The 22,589-nt window shown below is 42.4% G+C and overlaps 2 protein-coding genes across 3 annotated transcripts in view; one reads left to right on the plus strand and one right to left on the minus strand.

Annotated features, from left to right (window-relative positions):
• LOC116941278 (uncharacterized) overlaps nucleotides 1–4,790 on the minus strand; it is a 96,234-nt gene extending 91,444 nt beyond the window's left edge. The window contains exons 1-2 of one of the 2 annotated variants that reach the window (XM_032952154.2): nucleotides 4,727–4,790; nucleotides 3,673–3,718 (exon numbers count right to left, since the gene is read on the minus strand). The gene's annotated coding sequence lies outside the window, so the exon portion shown is untranslated. The other variant, XM_076066343.1, reaches the window with a different exon arrangement.
• A 1,289-nt stretch (nucleotides 4,791–6,079) lies between these two features.
• LOC116941277 (uncharacterized) overlaps nucleotides 6,080–22,589 on the plus strand; it is a 31,587-nt gene continuing 15,077 nt past the window's right edge. Inside the window, exons 1-3 of the mRNA XM_032952151.2 lie at nucleotides 6,080–7,582; nucleotides 19,686–19,997; nucleotides 21,300–21,487. Coding sequence (XP_032808042.2) covers nucleotides 7,236–7,582; nucleotides 19,686–19,997; nucleotides 21,300–21,487 — 847 coding nt within the window. The 5' untranslated portion in view covers nucleotides 6,080–7,235. The remainder of the gene's footprint in view (nucleotides 7,583–19,685; nucleotides 19,998–21,299; nucleotides 21,488–22,589) is intronic.

Genomic DNA, 22,589 nt, shown 5'->3' on the forward strand with positions numbered 1-22,589 from the left:
TCATTCGCGATGGACAGCTGCAGAAAAAGACGCGAGTCTTTGGGTCTCTGAGTCTGTGCAGTTATCACGGTTGGCTACGTACGGTGCAAAAGAAGTTCAACATACATAAGTGCAATACAATTTGGATTTATGTAGCACCTAAATGCAAGCGCATCTCAAAATTCTGCACAGCAGTGGGAATATTAATTTTCTAGAGGAAACAGATAAAAGGAAAGGTATTGAGCGGGGACTTGAAGGGGGGCAGGAAGCCGACAGCATTGAGAGCTTTGGGATGAAAGTTCTGTACTATGCAGGGAGCAAAGGAGATGAGCTGTGATAAAAGGGCCCAAGTTACAGTCAGTTTATTTCAAGGTAAGGCACATTGCACCTTCGAAGCTCTTATTCAATGGCGAACCAGCGAAAACGGCAAGCATGTTACATGTTAAGGGAGAGACACATCCCATAAGGCGACAAATAAGAGGAGTTCCACTATGCAATCACTAGTCGTGGTGTCACAGGCTGAACCAAACCATATCCTATTTCATGAGCATGCATCACGGCTCACTTTACGCAACTAACAAGGAATGTGCAGCATCAGCAGGTGCAACACACGAAACCAGGGACATTACTAATTTGGTCACACTGGGTTGCTGCCGTGACTAAAAGCCAGCTATAATTATCTGGGTAAGGGGCAATGCATAATCTGTTTTAATGTAACTATGCTTGGTATGGAAGAATAATTTGCAGTCCAGACACGATATGGGGTTTCCAGATAAATACTATCCAGTAGCGGGCTGAGCGGTGGTGCAGTGGTTGGCACACTGCAATGTGAACCCAACATTCTGAGTCTGATTCCAAGCCATGGCTAACGTCAGGGGGTGAGCGATGTCCGAATCGGTCTTGGGTGCCACTGAACGCTTCAGCAACCTGCACCGACCAGCATGCTACTGTACGTCAATGTCCCCCCCCACTCCCCCCATTATTATTAACACATGTGGGGGCCTTTGTCCAGCAGTTGAGTGAAAAAGGGATGGTACATATATGTATACACGATCCAGTGGAATTTGTTTAGTACAAGCGAATCCTGAACTGGATTCCACCTTGAGGGTATTATCAGCACAGTCAGCCTTGGTTTACAAATAACCAATTGTTAATCATAAGCCCGGCTTTGCTGATGAGACCAATAAAGTTGAAACCAGCCCAGCGTTTGGCTTGTTTAAACAAATGCTACTGGATAATAAATGTTGCCCTGGAGAGAGATGAACAGAGTTTAATTGATTTCATTACCCATGATCCTCCACTATAGCACCGATTCAATTCTTAAAATACATTTGGTAAAAATCCAGCGTAATGTTTTCAGACGCGTGTGTATTTAGCGTGACGAGCACATACATGCCAAATAACTGGTTTACACTCCACTGAGTGCGACACAATGCTACTCTTCTGTTTACATCCTTGAGCGTAGTGGAAATTCCACATTCCTATGGAGGGGGTGGGGGATTCTTAGCAGTTAGCGCGCTGCGCTATGAACCCGGCAACCCAAATTAGATTGCCGCTCATGGCCAACACCAGTGATTATTATTTGAATCGGTCCTGGGCCTCCCCTAGGTCGACTCAGCCTCAAATTAGTACCTGGTGCGGTGTGAAAACATTGCCACTGGGCAGACAAAGGCGGCCAGGCGTGGTGCTGGCCACCCACCCCCTCCTGTGATTCACCGGCCTTTATAGGTGCTCGCTAACAGCACTTGCCCCAACAGTCTACATAGAACAACCAATTATTAACTTCCCCAAAAATCAGTACTCATTTTATTTTCCCAGAAAGGGCTAATTCGACCTCTCAACCTTCCCATTGCGAGCCAGGAACTCTACCAGCAGGTCACTTAGTAGAGATAGAACTCCTGTTATCCTTGAACAAAATTCCTCCTAACTCCTATTATCTGTGGTACCTGTAAGGTACATGAACACTCCCTTTGTACATACCCCAAAGCTTATATTATCCGCCATTATCTGCGAATTTTTTTTCCCGCGGATAAATGAGGTCGCGCATATCCTATCGATAATAGGTTCCGCGATATTCATCCCCCACATCACTGCAGACAAGGGAGTTTGTATTATTATAAATTATATTTGTGCAACGATGTACTATGTCTCGTGTGTGTTATATCTTTCTGGATGAGCTCAAACTTGTCCCAAAATAAATTTTCAATACTTCTTCCATAACAAAGTAAGGGTGCTTTTATTAGTGTATTACACAAAGGAAATCCGCTTAATTCTCACGTCAATAATGCTGTGCCAGTTTTGATCTCTCCCACTTCCTGTAATGGCAGTCTTCGAAGCCATCCCCATTAATTGCACAAAACCAGTATCAAATTTCTATATTTTTCCCCCCATCGCATATTATGAAGACAGCAAAGAATTCTTACTTCTTTACCATGAGCCATGATCTATCCAGCACTGGATGAAGGCCTCCCAAAACCATCGCCATCTCACAAGGCTGTGCGTAATAGATCATTTAAGTTGTATCCTATGGAGCCTATTTCATTGCTCCAATATGCACTTGGGTTTGTTCCCGATGGCTACAACTTCTACATTATGTCTCGACCAATACGTCCTGCCAAAGTCCACTTATCTGACATACATGTTATTTAAAAAAATTAAATATCATGTGAGAGAACCTAAAAATGTTAAAACACAGTGGTGACTCATGCAGTCATGGTAGCGATGCCTTCATACAACAGTAGATTGACCATGGCTGATGATGATGATGATGAATGGCTGAAGTGTGTGCCATTAAAATAATTTAACAATATTTCATACAATATTATAGTTTTTTACGTATTCTAAAAGTCTTTACACTTTAAGATTCATCTCATTCATTCCTATGGTTGGAATGCTAATTGGAATGAAAGGAAATGTAAACCCTTGTGATGTCTGCTGTAAATCTTGTGCCACTGGTATCAATATTCTAAATTCCACAAATTAATCATTTAACTACAATTATGATAATTACTTACGACACTTTGTCAAGCCACTGCTGGATGAAAGCCTCCCAATGCTATGTTAGTCACGGATTTCGTTTGAGCATACTTCACCATCCTGGGTACTTGGTGAAGCAGCAGGGTCCCCAAGGCTGGTTACGATATCACTTGCCACTCATCTACGGCCATGACTGGTAATTATAAACATGTGTTTAGATGATTTAGCTGCTATACATTTACACGTGATAAGCCGCTTCGTTGAGGTGTCGTTTGTGGCCAGGTCGCTTCTGAAAAAGAAGCTAATAGCTCAGTGGTCTTGACCTTGGTAAAATAAAATAGTTTTATTCGGATATATTTTTTTAGTGATTTTATAACCTTTCCTTATCCCTGCACTCCTATCGTGTGTTTTGTATTGTTTGATGTTGCAACGTTCTGACCCACCACGATTGGGTATCTGTGGAAAAGAGCTTTAGAGCTCAACGGATTCCTCCAGTATAAGTAAATATTCTGATTCTGAAACTCAGTGTGCTAACCCGCTGCACCACCACTTCCCGTCCACCACCACCCTACCCTCAATCAATTAACCACGAGGGGAATTACAATCATTTAACAGTTTTAAAACAGTTTGCCCAAAAAAATGCAACCAAGGTAACCACAGTACTGGTAGCAGCGTGAACATTTACAAATAAGGTGATGATTCTCTATAGACTCTCACCTGGTTCAATAAAGGACATCAGTCAAGCAACTAATTTCCCACCAACCTGAAAAACAGAGAATTGTGGCTTAGTCAGACATCGGCTTGCAAATGAGTTGAGCTTCAACGGGGTTCACACTCACATTTCTAAGTAAAAGACGTGCAATCAATCGAGAAATGGACTTCCCTTACAAGCCCAGTAAAGTGAAAAATGTGATTTGGCCAGAAAGCTCCCATTACTCAGCAGTGATTGAATTATGATTCTGGACCTATATATACCATAGCTATAAATAACGCTATACATATACACCTGTACCGTACAGAGTACTGCAGTCCAAATGTGAATGGCACCAGGTTATTCAAGAATTAATTAAAGTCGGCCACAAAGTTAGGCTCAAGATAAATATGACAAAAAAAACCACATCGGAACACGTGTATATATCGAGAGAGGTTCTGTAACTAAATGTGGATGGGTGTCAAACTCGTCAACAAAGTGGACAAGAGCAGGTTGAAGATCTTCTGCAAAACACAACTTAATAATAAAAAGGCAACATACTTTACCAATTCATGTATTGTACCAAACGAATACAGTTTTACTCAGAAAACTTTCCCCTATAACGGTACACAATATACCAGCACCATACATAGTACTGTACATACATGACACTTTGTACGATACATACGATGTACAGGATACACATTATACACATTAGTCTCGGGACATTGACTTATATACCAGACATATCATTTATAAACATCACACCGACTTTAAGTTTACTCTCCTGGTTTGTAGTATAGTCTACCTTGACTATATATGACTGTATAAAACACAGACTTACAGCACATAACCTGCACATATTGTACTTAGCTTTAAGATATTACACTGACTCTTATCACCTGCACTACACAGTATACAGCACAATACAATTGTACAGGACTTAAACAATGGCACAACGCGAATTAATTACAATCGACGTATTGCCACTACCCTAATCATTACCACCGCTACAACAACGAAGACAATATAACATTAACAAAGACACAAAAAAAATCAAAACTCGTGCGTAACGTCAACCTCGGGATGATGTTGCAATGCATCAACACAAACTGAAGGTCTCCCTGGAGACACACGTGGTGAGTGGGTGGGTAGGGGGGAAGGGCTTTAGAGCGTGGGTATTTAAAAGGAGTGGTTGTGGAAAGGGGATGGGGTGGGTTTAGGAGTTTGGGGCACGTGAAGCGAGGGATGGGTGGCAATCGATTAATTTTGGCAACGGCGATGCGTCGGTGGAATTTTGTCGACCCACGCCGCAGCTGGGTTAACCCAGTGCCAGGCTAGGTGCGCTTTGAGGCCACGTGAAATGTGTCTAAAGGCTCGCTGCTAGACGGGAGGTCTCGGGACAGACCCAGCAGGTGCCATGGGTTGCTTGAGATGACTGGTAAGATGCACCAGCTGTACCACCACCACCAATAGCCCCGTCATTCGCCACGAAGTGACGGTGACGTCACCACGGCGCCTGTGCCAGGCTAGGTGCACTTTGAGGCCACGTGAAGTGTCGACGGCTCGCGGACAAGGAGGTCACGGGACAGACCCAAGGTGCCCATGGGTTGACTGACTGAGATGCCTAGCAGGGTTATACATAATGCAACGTGACAGCATTTGCTAACATTAATCGCCGTAGAAAAATGTTTGTGTAGTTGTGTACTACCATTTCAATGAACTATATGCCAATTGAAAAAAACACCTGTTCATCAGGAAAGAATATATTTCGTTAAGTAGGGGAGTCCCTGTCTCGCCAAATGATTGGTGCGGCACTTGCAAATCAGTTTGGCAGCGGATGGAACGGGGAGTCCGCTCAAGGTCCCTAAGATCTGGGGATGAAGATCTTCTCTGTATTCACAGGTCGAGGTTTCGGTCTATGGGTGACCGAGATTTTTCCTGTCGCCCCCAGGCTATACGGAACGCTCTCCCACGCTATGGCAGAGGAATCTCTGAGTCTGTGGACACTTTTAAAATGCGCCTTAAAATTTATGTATACGCTTCCGCTCATTCAACCTTTAGTTAATCTAGAAAGTTATTCTTAAAATGTATTTTTACTATTATTTGTATGCTGAGTGTATGCTGCTGCTGTGTCCCGCACAGCGCTTTGAGATCCTTGATGAAAAGCGCAATATAAATGTAAAAATTATTTATAGCAAAGACGTCACCCATAGTAAGAGGGTGGTGAGGCCACCGGTGGGCGCGGCCTCTCACGAGGGGGGGGCGGGGTTAGAGCGAGGAGGGGCGCTAGCTGTTATAGGGCGTGGTTAGAGATAGGGGAGGCGGAGTTAGCCACGAGGGGGCGTGGCTATATACTCTGCGGTTTGAAAACCGTAGAGCGGATGCGTGCGCGCCTGCTGTGAGAGAAGTCGCCACGCGATTGGCCCAGGCGCGTTCGCGTCGTCGTCGACGGTCACGTGCGCGCCGCTAGCCAATGGGCGACGCCGCGAGCCCACCCCAAGCGCGCTATGGAATTAAACGGGGGCGCTCTGATGGCAACAAGGAAGCGTCAAGGGAGGCGAGAGAGAGGAGAGAGAATGCAGCGCCTTTAACAACAACAAATTATACTTCTCTAATTGTACATACTTTTGTGATTCAAGTCGGGTCTTCTCTTTACAAGATTGTTCTTCAAATTGTCGACTCTTTTGTCGAAGTGTGTTGGGGGGTTGTTATTTTTTTTGGGCGGCGGCTCGTGTTGAGTGACGGATTAAGTGGCGATTTTGGTCTCGATTTTTTTTCCTTCAAGTTATATTTGCGTCTTTTTTTACGTGGTTTGGTTTATTTTATTTGTTGTGATTAAGAGTTTTGGTTTATTTGTAGGGTTCAGTTAGAGATGTAGAGACTTTTCATTCACACAGTACAGTACAAACATACAACGCACATACGTGACCTACAGTACATTACACGTACAGTAGACGTGTATATTGGAATAACCGAGCTTACGCTTGTATCTAACACATTTATAGACAACTCATTAAGTTATATACCGCACACTTGGAGTAACATACACACAATACATAGCACACGCATACTGTACAGCACACGAGCATAACACAACACACTTAACACAACACACTTAACACGTAATTATCTACCATTACACGTAGACCAGTTAAAAAGGAAAAAAACAGTGCCGTTTGATCAAGTGATTGCTTACTGAGAGAACATTTAACCTTCGTATCTAGTGCTGCAGTATTTAAGTGTAGAACTGTAGTATAAATTAAAATTTCGATTGTAAACATCACGAATTGGACCATTAACTAGTATCAGCTGAACGTGTAACTTTAATATACACGTGAAATATAGTATACATCAAATACAGTAATACAAGATATACATTCTTCCGAAAAAATACAACTTTACACGTAAATCCTTACTTTAAACTATACAGGATATTTTACAAACATTGTTCATAATATTTAGTGGCACAAATACATAGCAAACACATTACGCGTTTTCAGCCCATAAACTTACCACATCCACACAAACAAAACGCCACGCACGGGCCAGACAACTCATAGTTGAGCCAGTGTAGACGGGCATCAGGATGGCCCTGTCAGACCAGTCGCAGGTGTGGTTCCCCACACACGTGCAGGTGACCGTCATCCAGGCTCGAAGTCTTCGAATCAAGGGCAAGCAGGGCCTCAATGACGCCTACACCCTCATCCAGCTGGGCAAGGAGAAGTACTCCACCTCGGTGGCCGAAAAGACGCTGTGCCCACGATGGCAGGAAGACTGCACCTTCGAGGTCCCTGCGGACGCCTCTTCGGCCAAGAAGAGCACCCTGGTGCTCACGGTGATGCACAGAGCCCTGGTGGGTGGCGACAAGTTCCTGGGCCAAGTCACCCTGCCGCTGCGTGACATCTACCAGGACAGCACACGCAAAAAGACCCAGTGAGTGCCTTCGTGCGTACGGGTTTTCACTCTTGCGGCGTTGTTGGCGAACGTGGTTGGTTGTGTTGTTGATTGTGTTGCCCTTTGGATGGGCTCACCTGGAGGTGCAGTTCCACCCGCACGCTCCTCGGTAGTGTGAAACCATGTTATCGTTTTACTTCGCGGTGGTGTGCACACCGCCTCGGCTGGGTGTCGTATTGTGTTCTTGCCAGAACATCACCCACAAGGATGCCCACGGGGTGTAACCCACTACTGTTTTAAGTTGTGTTGGTATTTGTTGAACATTGTGGAAGTGTGAGGCTGAGTTGCCACTCGGTCAGTTCTCTTGCTGCTGTGAGCATGGATTCAAACCGATTCTGTAGTCTTAATAGGACAGCACCCATAAGAAGACTTCACTGGGTGCTTTTCCATGGGGTCATTGTTATCTTTGTATTTGAGTGGGTCATTGTTCAGAGGTCAGGATGTTGCCGCTCTCTGGGGTGTCGTAATGGATGGCAGAATGTTTTTTTTTTAACCAGGACAGTGCCCACAAGAAAACCTATTTGGTGTCCTCTCGAAGGGTCAACTATTGTTGGTGGTGTTGCCAGTATATGTGGTGGTGTTTGGGGAGATCTGATGACAAATAGCTCAAGGGGGCATCTTGCTTTGCCACTAGGACACATGGGTTTTCACTCTGCTTTTGTTGAACTTTGTCAATTTTACCAGCACGGTGTCTCTAAGAAGACACACTCAGAGTGTTCCCAAAAGGGGCCACTCTTGTAATCGTTGGTGTTTGGTGGATAATATTCCAGAGGTCATCATGCCATACTGCCACTTGACTGGAAATCAAACTTGGAGTCAAAATGTATTTTTGTTGGGACATTGTCCACATTATACCACGTGAATTCCTTCTCAAGGAGTCGACTCATCCCTTGTTCTTGTTCATATTGCAATTTTTTCTTTGACGACCTAGGTAGGGGCCAGTGCACACACTGGCAGTGGCAAACTAAGAAAAAAATGAAATTGGCCGTACAAATTTTAATGTAAGAATTAACTGCCACGATATAAGCACAATTGTGAAAGTTGTCCTTGCAAAAGATGGGTGATGACTCTCATTGGTGTAATTTAGCAAGGGCATAGTCATTATTTTTTTGGCAGAAGCACATCCCAGTAGGATTTGTCACTGGCTGGCACGAAGGCATCCTGTGCAGCTGCTGTCTGTTGGCAAATCATCCCCACACACAAATCCCCCCCTATCCTGCATGTTAACTATTATAAGAATGTTGGCACAAAGGAAATCATGGTAACTGCTGCCTGTAGACAAATCAGCCTTGACACTAGTCTAATCCCAGATTGTTGCCACTAAGGCAGTCAAATGTAGCTTTTGTCAGCAGAAAAACCTCACGGTCTGAACCCTAACATAACAAGCTAATCCATGAATATTTGTGACAAGTTCTGGTGCACATTATATGATTGAGTCTATAGCTAAATGATGTTCTTCAAATGACTAACTTTAACTCGGTTCCTTAAATAATTTGTTTGTCACTTTTGAATATCACGACGTGGGACAAAATTAGAAATGAATGTTAGAATTAAAAATAGGGTAACAGGTGTAATCTATAAAGTGAAAACAATTTAAATGTAGTTGGTCTAGACATCTAGTATGTATTTTGAACCTCTTTCGCATTGTACGTAGCCAACCGTAGTCATCGGAGGTGCAAAGGGGTTGAACTTCAGACGACAAATAGGCAAAATTAACAATGGAAAAGCAGGCAGTGGAGGGAGGAAGAAGCGCACTAGATGGAGGTGTTGGGCGCACGTGAAGAGTGGAAGGCAGGGGAATGGAGAGGAGTCCTTTGCCCAAAAGTTGGATGTTAATGGCTGAGAAATATTGACACTGATGACATCGGGCATGTACATTCATGTGAGTTATGAAGATTTGTGACATGATCTAATAAGAAGGTGGCAGGTGTCCAGACAGTTTTTGTCAGGAGTTTGTAATATTTTCTTTAACGATTGGTATTTGTAAACTTACAGTTACGGAATGTATACCTTCATTCGAGAAGAAACATGTTGAAATAAGAAGCAGAAAGGACAGCTGTAAGTGTCTGAATGTGTGTGAATGTATCCATATTTACACGAGTTGTATTAAAGCAAATAAATTCCATCCTTTGCCTAATTTCCCTTTCCGTGGATACAGAATTAGCAGTGGCATTGGGCACGTGTTTAAATTGCATGTGTAATTAGGTAGTGTTTTAAACACATCGAAGGCGAAAGCTTTCGCCTGCATATCTGATGCATTTTAAATGTTAGGAGTTTTTTCGTAAAGCCCAGGTCTAATTAATGTAAACATGTGCTAACTCTTTCCGTAAACATTCAAAGCTAATGCTGACGTAAGGCACTATCGTAATACCAATGGCTAACTGTAATTAGAAGGATAATTGCTTTATTTTATAAGCTATTTTATTGAAAATTCGGCTATTGAAATTGCTAATATTTCATCAAACGACTGCCAGTTCTCTAATGGTCAGAAGATCAACACATCTGCTTTCTTGTCATCATCTGTAGGTTACATATTTGAATAAAATCCCAGGCAATGTGGAGTGTAGATCATTGAAAGCAATGTCCAGCGTAAACAAAACCTGCACTGTGCCGGTTTTAGTTCTGTGCATGTTTGTGTATAGTGTTGCCAGCAATTATTTGCCTTATGACTTTGCAACGTTAACCGATGAGGCATTTTAACTTTGTAATTCATACACCAAGGCATTAAAAAGATTGTGCTTTCATAAGATGTAATGTACACTTATATGGCAGTTACAACATGTGCTAAAGCCCTTCAAAGTGCCATATTTTAGATGACTTACACAATGTAATGGATGAGTCTTTTTTCTAGTTCAAGTTGTAAGCGATTAAACTGGAAAGCATAAAACACTTGTTGTAAATACCTTACTTTAAAGTTGTACTTATTCCTTTCAATTACAGCTTTTTGTATTATCTGCTTGGGTGCAATTCTAAATTTTAAACATCTGTCCTTAACAGTGGTCCTTACATGTTGATGTTTTAACTCAATGTATTTTGAGGATTCTTTCAATGCAGCTAATACATGAAATATCCTATATATCCACCACAGCTCACAGTGATTACATCACGTGCTTTTGTTATTTATTTTGTAGATTTCAATGTTCAATTGTATTGTGAGAATTCTAAAAAATTATCATTCCCACATTTTTTGTATGCCAATGGAGACTATTATCACAAATTAATTAACACATTTATGGGAATAGATTCCAATTATAATTGAATGTCAGGTCGCTCATGTAGAAAATTAATTCTTAAGTTAACATCTCATTTCAAATGATGAACGGGGTGAAATAGGTTAGTCTAAATGTCATCGAGAAATGGAGAAATGTTATTTAGGCTGCAAACAATTTACCAAACCAGTATTTCAAGTTATTCATCTATAGTGTTGTCGTCATAGCACGTCATGGCCTGTTCAAAACACTGCAATCAATGTGGTGCAAATCATTCCCTTTAACAGATGTAATCCTCCCATCTGCTTTCTGCCACCATGACCTGTTAATGACATCCCACATTTATTTGGCATCTACTTGTCGCTTGAACATCAGTTGATGCCACCATGCCAAGTTATGATCTTTTGTTAGCATTGTAATTAATTGCCGTGTGTGATTAAACCTTTTTTTTATTAATGTGAAATAGTAGGAGAGAAAAAAAGTAAGCCAGCCAATTTAATAACCTTCACTAAATATAATTAAATCTGAAAAGTTGTTGGTTTACACACGATAGATTACTTTTTTCTTCTATATTCTGGTGGCTTGTGAATGCAAAATGGACTTCTGGGCAATTGGGCACCTGTGGATTTTATTAAAAAAATCAAACGTACAGCCATAGAATTATGTGAAAATTACCGTTGGTAATGAGGCATAAAATTGGTGTAAAAGAAGCTGAGGGCCGGATCATGGGAAAAATTTGACAGGGGGTCACGTAACCCATGAAAACTGTTCTCAAACAAAGAACTTCATTAAGGCCACTCGCTGAGCGCACACATCGACCTTCCAATAAGTCCACCCCTGGCATTTGTGGAATGCGGAGGAGGCTCTGCTCGCTTGCCTGAGCTTAAGACCGCATGGAACGCCGTGATAGGGCTATGTCTTGCCTCGTTCGAAAAATGGTCTTTGCGAGGAACTTGCACACACACTCACCAGTGCTCTGCTTCCTGCTTAAGCCCTCACTCCCACCAGCCTACTTAGTAAGGTTTTTTTTTTTGCAACTGGCTGCCAGCCTGCTTAATGTGTTTACCAAAAAATCCGCTCACACATGCGGTAAAACCTGCTTAACATCGTTCTCATTTATGGAAGCCTTTGATTAGTCACATTCTGCACATGACAGGCATTTAAAACTGCTACAATGGCATGTTTTCATGTTAAACATACCTGTTTAAAGATGAGCGATAACCAACATGCAGTGTTCACTCTTTTTTTACTTGTGTAATTTTAGGGTTTGCATAAGGTTAGCCAAACCTATGCAAACACTATAGTTTTGTGTGCTGGAATTGTTTTAAATAAACTAAGGATACTGGCACACATGCGTAAATAATTTCCCCATGGCTAACACTGGAGTGAACTGTTCTTGTCTGGCATCCCCTGGCCCCTTCGCCAAACCCTACTGACTAGCGCGGTAAAGTATGGTCAAACAAACCCCAGAGTTGATATAGCATGGGGGGGGGGCTTCATCCAGCAGTGGACTGAAAAAGGGCTCTACATTATTATTAACAATTGATTGATATTTGGAATTTGGGCAGTGTCAATAAGAATTGAGCCATTGATTATATGAGTAATGTGTGTAAAACTAAACATCACAAGTCAAACATTGTGACCGAAGTGGTATGGGGGAACCCTTCATCCAGCAGTGGATTCACAAAGGCCTCCTAATGAGTTATTATTAATACTGGAATAAGCATGATGACTGTACAACCTTTCAACTGTTTACAATTTAAGCACGTACGACATTTCAAAACACACCACACAACCTGCTCCGGATGTTGTAGCAGCTACGCAAAACGAGCAGCTACGCTAAAAATGCCTTTCTTTATACGTCTGCACTATCGAATTAAACAATAAAGCCAGCATATAATGTTTATCTGAAAATACTTTGTACGAAGTAAACAAGATTTTAATTCGTTTGGTTTTCCTGCTTTGATGTGCAGATTGAGACCCCGACAAAGGTGTATTCTTTTTCTTCGTTCGGAAACTTTCCAGCTGTCAATATCTCCGTGGCCTCTCTATGTGCTGTAAAGAAGGGCCGTTGTCCGAAACGTCACCAATTATGCACTTTTTTATTTTTTAAGGCAGCGTTATTGACGGCCTTGTCAATTTGTTTTTTAATTGTATTTGTACACCAATTCCAACGCAGTATCATATAATTTGCGCAATCCTGTCGGTGATTCTCTACTAAAAATTTTTTAAGAATATGCACATTAACATGAGTTCTTCAAAAAAAAAATTCACTTGCTCGTGATATTTTCATGAAATCATTGACGCTTCACGCAAATTATACATACAATGACATGCTAATGTTATGTTTGCACTCATATAGTGAACAGAATACAAATGAGACGAACACAATTAAAAACTATACGAATGGGTCTGTAAAAAATGAGACTAAGAAGAGAATCTACTTGGAATCGAAGTGTGATCACGAATTATGGCAAATCGTCGAATTTGTGAGGAGGGCTCTAGATCATTGCATGTTTACTGCATAGCCTGCAGCTTTCAACGCAGCGCATCAACTGCCGTTGCACAAATAATAAACGCTAACACGGACGCAAAACTGTCGTGTGTGTTGGCGTTCCTGTGGCATGTTTAGGTTTCCAAGGAGGATTCCGCGTTTATGCAAACACTCGCGTGATGAGTGTGTGGTCACTGCTGTCCAAGCCGTATGCTCTAAACTCTAAATAGACGCTAAAACTAATTTACAGTCCCGCGTCTCTCGACGTTTCCAGCTGTGATGATTCGTTACCGCCCATGATGATCTTTTATGAGAACAAAATACTGGAATCTGATATTTTTACAATTACAATAAAAAACAATATACAATCAGTTAAATTCAATACTGTAATAGTAATAATATCCTAATTCTTTTACAGTTAAAATACCAACATGAGTATTCGTGATTGAAGCGGCGATATTAATGATATCATTACTGCGTAGGCTTTTACGGTTGTGCTGCATAGCTCTCCGATGTGTTTTCGGCTTGTACCCCGTGTTGTTCCTGAAGAAGCTCCCAGCACGTTGAGTGAAACGTCGGACATGACGAACAACACGTGGTACAACCGGAAAACACAACAGGGAATGATATTATATTCTTAGTTTTTTTCGGTAAAGTCACGTTGAAGGGAAACAACAAAATAATAAAATATATATAAAACAATAAAAATATATATAAATATATATATAAAACAAAAGGGAATGATATTGTTATTATAATGGTCAAAGTGGTTTCCTGCTGGAACTCCTCTCCTGTTTACAGCCCTCAGCCAGTGATGCCAATTCCACATTCCTATGGCAGTGGGAAATCCTTTCTATTGGACAACTGCGGTTGACTCTGCACAAAGTGGTGTTCAAGAGGGATGATAGACTCGCTCAACCTCTGACCAGGAACTTGAGACCTTCCGATAGCGATTTGTGAACTCTATTGCTGTATCACCTGGTTGGTAATTACAGTGCTTAAATACAGCATTATACAATTCACTAATACACTTAATTTTCATTTGTATACGTGCAGCCCTATTGACTGTCGACTGTTGCTGCATGAGGGCCTCCTAATGCTGTGCAGGTTGTGGAGGCTGTGCAGGTTGTGGAGGCTGTGCAGGTTGTGGAGGCGATTTGAACATACTTTGCCACGCTGGTCATTGCAGGTTGTTGAAAGCAAAAGGAACACAGATGTGTGCGCACAGTATGGTACGCCAATATATTTTACCACACTGCTCAAAACCTAGTCCTGCTGCAGTCTATAAATACAAATGCTATGTAAGGTGGTTTGCACATCCAAGCACGATTCAAACTCTTGCCTGATTTACTTCCAAGATCAGATGAGATCGGGTGCAATCTGTGTGATTTGGTCATCGGCCATGAATTACATTAATTTACAATAAAAAATATATTCGCATTCATAATACAACAATTTGATTGTAATTATATCGTTATTAAAATAGTGGTGTTGCATTATCCGATAACGAAGACGGATCGTGAGGGGTGGTGACTTCATGGGAGGGGGGAGGGCCTTCATCCCACAGTGGGTAGATCAAGAATGATAACAGAAAGGAATAAGTACAAGTGCAATTTTAGCATACATAGTTTTGTTTTCACGGAAATCTGGTTCTCTGAAATGGGTGAAAGTTAAGACTGTACAGCACGGGACTCGGTTGCCTTGTGTGGCGGGCACTTTGGTCCCGCAGCTTGTGCTGGCAGTGGAATGTTTTTGAGATTTATTTTTCTCCGCATTCGCTCTGGAAATTCTGTGCTGCAGAAACAGCAATGACACCATTTTCCAAAGAGGCTTACCCGTAAAGCTGTTTCCTTGCTTCGCTGCAGAACGGTGGTCGAGGTGGAGGAATTGGTACACGTTGCTTCGTCATACTTTTCCACTCCGTTTAGAAGTGACATATTATTCTTATTCGAGTCGTAGCTAATACAGTTGCTGGAGCTTATCTTTTTATGCAGTTTGTACTTATGGGGTTATTTTATTTCCTACACTGAAATGGTGCAGTTGCTCCGTAATAGGTCATTTCAGAATAGATGGAGTTAGATTGGCGATTAGTTATGCTCAAAGAGAGCTATGCAAACTTAGACTTGAATGCACATTTAGGTTGTCCAAAAACATGAGAGTGTGAGTTATGTTTCAGAGTCTCTCTGAGCGTGCTGTAATGAAAGGAATGTAGGAATGTTCATCGTTATTTGTGTTCTTTCTTCCTTGAAAAAGAGACTGCAATTTCAGTGGTCTCTTTACCGTTTCTAATTAAATGTTTAGAAATCAAGGAATCCTCCGTGCGAGTGAAAGAAAAAGCTCCCCCCCCCACATTGAGATTGGGAGGTGGGAGCAGAAGCGGACCTCGCTTGACGTGCAGTTTATTTGCAGGACTGCGTGGAAACAATACTTTGCTTATGGATAATGAATTAATGGGAAGGAATTGGAACATTTGCACAGCGGTTTCATTACACGAGAAATACCACAAGCTGGGCATATTAATGAGTGGGCGCTCACACTACTGCATAACTGTACATTGGGCACTGGACTGGCATGAAGAGGGAGCAGGCACCGAGGTTCAATTAACCCACCCGACAGCGCAAAAAAAAAATCCCATAATGAGAATTGAAAACTTGGCTGAAATGTAGCGCACCCCATCGTGATTCGTGTTTCACGAGAGCATTTGATGCTCATTTCTCAGAAATTCAAGCAGCCGAGCCAACAATGGATAGAATATTCATCGGCGTTGATAATCGGACCAAATGGCACCGAATCAGTCGAATGTAAATGTTTGCCTTGCTGCTTACTAAGCACAAGTGTTCTCTTTATGATTGCTGTTCATAATTAGATGAGCGTGTTGCCTGTGTTAATTGAATGTTTTGTGCGTCCAGTTTATATCCATATTTTAACAAAGTTTGCGGACCTCGGTGTCCTATTTATAGTTCAACGAATGCGTCGCTTACCGTTAGATAAGCCTTGCCTCTTCATTCCGACATTGCTCATTGGTTTTATTATACTTTAACAGACGATGTACAGTGAGGGGAAAAAAGTATTTGATCCCCCTGCTGATTTTGTACGTTTGCCCACTGACAAAGAAATGATCAGTCTGTAATTTTAATGGTAGGTTTATTTGAAAAGTGAGAGACAGAATAACAACAACAAAATCCAGAAAAACGCATGTCAAAAATGTTATAAATTGATTTGCATTTTAATGAGGAAAATAAGTATTTGACCCCCCTCTCAATCAGAGATTTCTGGCTCCCAGGTGTCTTTTATGCAGGTAACGAGCTGAGATTAGGAGCACACTCTTAAAGGGAGTGCTCCTAATATCAGCTTGTTACTTGTATAAAAGGCACCTGTCCACAGAATCAATCAATCAGATTCCAAACTTTCCACTATGGCCAAGACCAATGAGCTCTCCAAGAATGTCAGGGACAAGATTGTAGACCTACACAAGGCTGGAATGGGCTACAAGACCATTGCCAAGCAGCTTGGTGAGAAGATGACAACAGTTGGTGCGATTATTCGGAGAAACACAAAAGAACTGTCAATCTCCCTCGGCCTGGGGCTCCATGCAACATCTCACCTCGTGGAGTTGCAATGATCATGAGAACAGTGAGGAATCAGCCCAGAACTACATGGGAGGATCTTGTTAATCATCTCAAGTCAGCTGGGACCATAGTCACCAAGAAAACAATTGGTAACACACTACGCCGTGAAGGACTGAAATCCTGCAGCGCCCGCAAGGTCCTCCTACTCAAGAAAGCACACATACATGCCCGTCTGAAGTTTGCCAATGAACGTCTGAATGATTCAGAGGACAACTGGGTGAAAGTGTTGTGGTCAGATGAGACCAAAATGGAGCTCTTTGGCATCAACTCAACTCGCCGTGTTTGGAGGAGGAGGAATGCTGCCTATGACCCCAAGAACACCATCCCCACCATCAAACATGGAGGTGGAAACATTATGCTTTGGGGGTTTTTTCTGTTAAGGGGACAGGACAACTTCACCGCATCAAAGGGACGATGGACGGGGCCATGTACCGTCAAATCTTGGGTGAGAACCTCCTTCCCTCAGCCAGGGCATTGAAAATGTGTCGTGGATGGGTATTCCAGCATGACAATGACCCAAAACACACGGCCAAGGCAACAAAGGAGTGGCTCAAGAAGACGCACATTAAGATCCTGGAGTGGCCTAGCCAGTCTCCAGACCTTAATCCCGTAGAAAATCTGTGGAGGGAGCTGAAGGTTCGAGTTGCCAAACGTCAGCCTCGAAACCTTAATGACTTGGAGAAGATCTGCAAAGAGGAGTGGGACAAAATCCCTCCTGAGATGTGTGCAAACCTGGTGGCCAACTACAAGAAACGTCTGACCTCTGTGATTGCCATCAAGGGTTTTGCCACCAAGTACTAAGTCACGTTTTGCAGAGGGGTCAAAATACTTATTTCCCTCATTAAAATGCAAATCATTTTATAACATTTCTGACATGCGTTTTTCTGGATTTTGTTGTTATTCTGTCTCTCACTGGTCAAATAAACCTACCATTAAAATTATAGACCGATCATTTCTTTGTCAGTGTGCGAACGTACAAAATCAGCAGGGGATCAAATACTTTTTTCCCTCTCTGTAAGTGGCGGGGAAGGGAGGAGGGAATCTTTGCGCCTGTAATTTTGTTACGTCGACAGTGTCACATTTAAGGACAAAGGCCGTCACAGCCTGCGCTATAAAAAGCAATAATTGACAATGAGTTATGCCGCAATACATTGTGTTACTCATACACTCGTTATGCGCGTGCCATGTGACATTTACTTAATCCGGTCTGGTTTTTTAAAAAAATATTTGTTCGAACAGGTGTGAGAATATGTACGTATGTGTGTGAATGGGGTTGCAGCAGTGGGAAGCGGAAGTGTAGCATTTAGCGTGCTGTGCCACGAACCTGGCGACCCAAGTTCAATTCCCACTCACGGTCAACACTAGTGACGATTATTTGAATCGGTCGTAAGCCTTCCCATGGTCAACTCAACCTCAAATGAGTACCTTGTGTATGTGTAAACATCGCCACTGGGGAGACAAAATTGGCCAGGCGTGGTGCTGGCCACCCGCCCCATCGTGTGCTGTGCCGGCCTTCATAGGTGTTCACTAACAGCACTTTCCCCAACAGTTTGTTAAGGCTAGAGGGGAGATCTTTGTCTTTATATTTTGGGGCAGCAGTGGTGTAGTGGTTAGCACACTATATTACAATTCCAGAATCATTGCGTTTATTCCTGGCCACCTATAGCTATTGGAATATAAATTTGGCCTGTCCCTCAACCAAGTCAATTCAGCCTAAAATGTGTACTTAGTGCCATGTATCAACATCAGCACTGGGAAGACAAGCACCAAAGGTGGTGTTTGTTGGCTCTACCACTCAACCCACTCCATTGTATGTAATGCTGTTTCTGATAGGTGCTCGCTGACAGGAGTGGTGCTGAAGTAAAGTCACCAATGCACTTAATAATGCATATTTAAGAAGTTTTTTTTACATCAACAATATCTATTGGGTAATTGTGCCATGGTCCCAATGCTGCTTGTTTTGGTTGATTGTCAGCTGAATTCGTGTGTGTGTGTGCAATCGACAAAACATTGTCACAATTCAAATCATGGTTCAGTTGAAGTATTGATTCTTCTTTGTCTTGTTTTTGCCATCTTGTATCGTTTCAGAATGTTTCTGTATTCATAGATTTTTTTTGTGCCATTACTGAACATAATATGCATATAATTTGTATATCATTAGAATATATCCAGAACAAGTGGTACACACATACATTTATTGCCATCACAATCGATCCTAATGGATGCATTTTTACTAGAAATGTCATAATCCACCTTTCTCGTGATTAAGTGAATGAACATTAGTTTTTATTGTGTGTCTATAGCAGTCACATTTACATGCAATATTAATCTAGTTAAGAAATGAATCAAGGCATCATTACAAACGTATTGAACATACGCGCATGTTTGTGTTGTTTTGGATTTTTGTGCATGCACCCATACAGCAACAAATCCCCTGACCCGAGTTCCATTCCCAGCCACGGCCAACATTAGTGGACAATGTTTGAACTGTTTTTTTGTTAAGTGGGGGCTCCCTATGTCCACTCATCCTTACATGAGTACCTGCTGCTGTTTGTAAACATCAGCGCTGGGAAGACAAAGACAACTGGGCGGATGCTGGCCACACCGCGCCCTCATTCGCCATGCAAGCCTTTCGCCGGGGCTTGCTGTGACAGCACATGCCACAACAGTCCGTAAAAAAAAAAAAAGGTAACACGGGGGAATCGTGATCTCTGTTTTTGTTTTTTTGTGCATTCACCCGTGCCTTCAAGGTGGTACAAGTTGGAGTCGAAGCCCGGCAAGAAGGAGAAAGAGCGCGGCGAGCTCGAGGTCAACATCCAGTACATGCGCAACAACTTGACGGCCAGCATGTTCGACCTGTCGCTCAAGGACAAGAAGCGCACGCCGTTCGGCAAGCTGCGTGACAAGGTGTCCGGCAAGAAGAAGGAAGGCTCCAAGGGCGGCTACGAGTCCTCCTCGGCGGTCGTGTCGTCTTCGGCCGCGATGGACAGCGACGAGGAGGGGCATGCACCTGACGTTGAGCAGAAGAAGAAGAAGACCAAAACCCTGACCCTGTTTTCCAAGTGGGTCTTCATGCCTCCTCCCTCTGTCTTTCAGGAGGCACTTGCCTTGTAAATGGGAACATCTTAATGATTTACGGCAAATAATTAATCCTCTACTAGTTGAAAGCCTCCTCACTCCCTATTGATGGGTCGTGAGGGTTTGTTTGCGCATACTTGTTTCGTGCGCGTTGAAGAAGGGATCACTCTTGACTGGTTCCGATATCAGTCAATCGCCACTGATTTTAGCTTTCACTGAGAGTTGAACTCCGGTTATCGGATTCATAGCACGTTGCGAGAACTATTCTACCCTCGCTCCACCCTTGGCACACCCTGCTGCTGTTGGTTTACTAATATGTTTGTGTTTGTCATTCCACTTGTATGTCAAACTTAAATAAGTATGGCCAGTGCAACGAAAACAAGAAAAAATCCTCTTTCTCGATGCAAGGATTTGACCTGACCTCGAGATTGTGCAAAAACTTGCACCTCTTGACGTGTGGCCAAATTTCAATTAATAAAAAAAATCATCATACTTTTATTAATTTAATAAAAGATCATTGTATTCTTTATCATCATCATCTTACGACTATTGCTGTACTTGAACAATGTTAGTCCATCATTCCACTTTTAACCAGAAAATTGAAAATAGTAAAAGGATGAATTGCCATGTACACGTGACTGCACCAAAGGTGCCGTTGAAGCTCGTGATTTTATTATGCCGAGTTGAGGTAGTCTTGTACTGTTGCTTCATCCTTCACTTCCGTTACTTCATCATGTACCTCTTCTCAAATCCTGTGGGGGGAAAAGTTACATAGGGGTTGATTGCCATTATTTTGATGAGGAGAGTAGATTTTTGGTACCAATCTTGTCTTTACCTTGGAAATCATCATTGAGTCTTAAGACTAATTTTCATAAGTTTTCTGCATTGAGATGTTTTCCTGATACCCCTCTCGAGTATTCTTTGTGGTTAGAAAAGCATTAGTGCCTAGAGAATAACCCATGAATACAAGCAAAGAACACTCAAAGCCTGCGCAATACTGATCCTAAAAAAACACTTGATACAACCTAATTCCTACAGACACCTCACTGCCCTGCAGATGTGTGTTTCACGGACTTAATTGCTACGTTCTCATTAAGATTCACTATCCCTGTCACAGGCATTGATTCCAGCCACCACCCCCGCTTTTAAGTGGGACGAGTGGACGTGCAGGTTGTTAGTAATAGGAATGTGTTTGACGGCGCAGTGGTGTGGAACAGCACGAGTTGTGATGACCATTCCCCGGGTGCGCACTTGTGCACGCGCATTTGTGTGTACACGCACGACAGGTCAAGCATGCAGAAGGGCTCTGTGTCCCAGTCGATGCTTACTCTCCCCACGAGCAAGGGGCTCGGCAGCCTGGCCTCCCTCTCTCCGTTTCGCCACCACGGCCGTCGGGAGAGCAGTGGCACTGCCTCCGTCAACTCTGACTCAGATTCTGTCGGAGGCAGCAACCCTAATCTGGCCGACAGCCCCGGTAAGCACGGGTTTTTTGTTTGGTTTTCTTGCCACGTTTTAAGGAGTGGATGTTGCTATTTTCCTTTCTGGATTGCCATGTGCAACAGCTGCATGTGTTTTATTTTACGAATGCATACCCCTGTTGTGATGTCGCAATAGATAGTGGGTAACATTCTGTCTCTAATACAGCTCCTTTTCAATCCACTGCTGGATGGAAGTGTCCCAGTGCCTGTTGTTAGGGTTATGTGTGACCATGCTTTTCCGCAATGGTCCGTGCTGATTGGTCAAGAGGAAGGTATACCCTGGACCAATTCAGGCATCGCGTGCACCACTGATGTTCGCTATGGTGTGGAATAGAACTCGGGTCACCGGGTTTTAGCCACAGTGGTCTAACCACTGCGCCTCTACCACTTTCCCACTGACTACGGTTTATTCTTTAAAAATAGTTCTAGTGTTGCTTTCAGAGCCTGCTTGAACTTCAGTTTTTGGGCTTTTTGGGTTATTTAAAGCCACCCCATTTTGCACGCAGCTTACTTGATGATGAGAAAATAGGCATGTTCACGAGATAACAACCCCCTTTGTGGAATTTTTTAACGTTCCAATTTTCTTTGGTGTTTAGAATAATTTATTAACTAAGCTCAATTATTAAACAAAGTTACTTTTTTATGCGGGTTTATGTGGAACTTGCTTATGGCTCTAAACTTTTTATTATGGGTCTCAAGTCAGTCCCAGCTTTACAAGAAATCTTGACCCCTTAATTCATTGTCTTATTTTGGTAGCATTAAGAAGAAACTCGTACATTGTGAACAATGAACAGCCTTGAAAATGTACCTGATAGTTAGGCTTGTATGGCCTTCATATAGTTTTATAATTGTAACTTTTTGAACCTTACTCATAAGTTCAGCTGAGGGTGATTTGTGCTCACTGCAACCCAAGTTGAGTGGCGATCCACTCGTTAAAAAAGTTTGTAAAAAATATAAAACAATTTCAGTTTAATTTGTGATGTGGTATCTGTTATCAAATTCTTTAAATTTTTAATTATTCTGATGAGAAAAATGATCACTTCATTTGCTTCTGTTTTACAGCATAGTTGCCAGATTAAACTTAAAATGGCTTCAAAA

This window comes from Petromyzon marinus, chromosome 11 (assembly GCF_048934315.1).
Source record: "Petromyzon marinus isolate PM22_M1 ecotype Great Lakes invasive population chromosome 11, UKy_Petmar_22M1.pri1.0, whole genome shotgun sequence".
In the NCBI taxonomy this organism is placed as follows: Eukaryota; Metazoa; Chordata; class Hyperoartia; order Petromyzontiformes; family Petromyzontidae; genus Petromyzon; species Petromyzon marinus.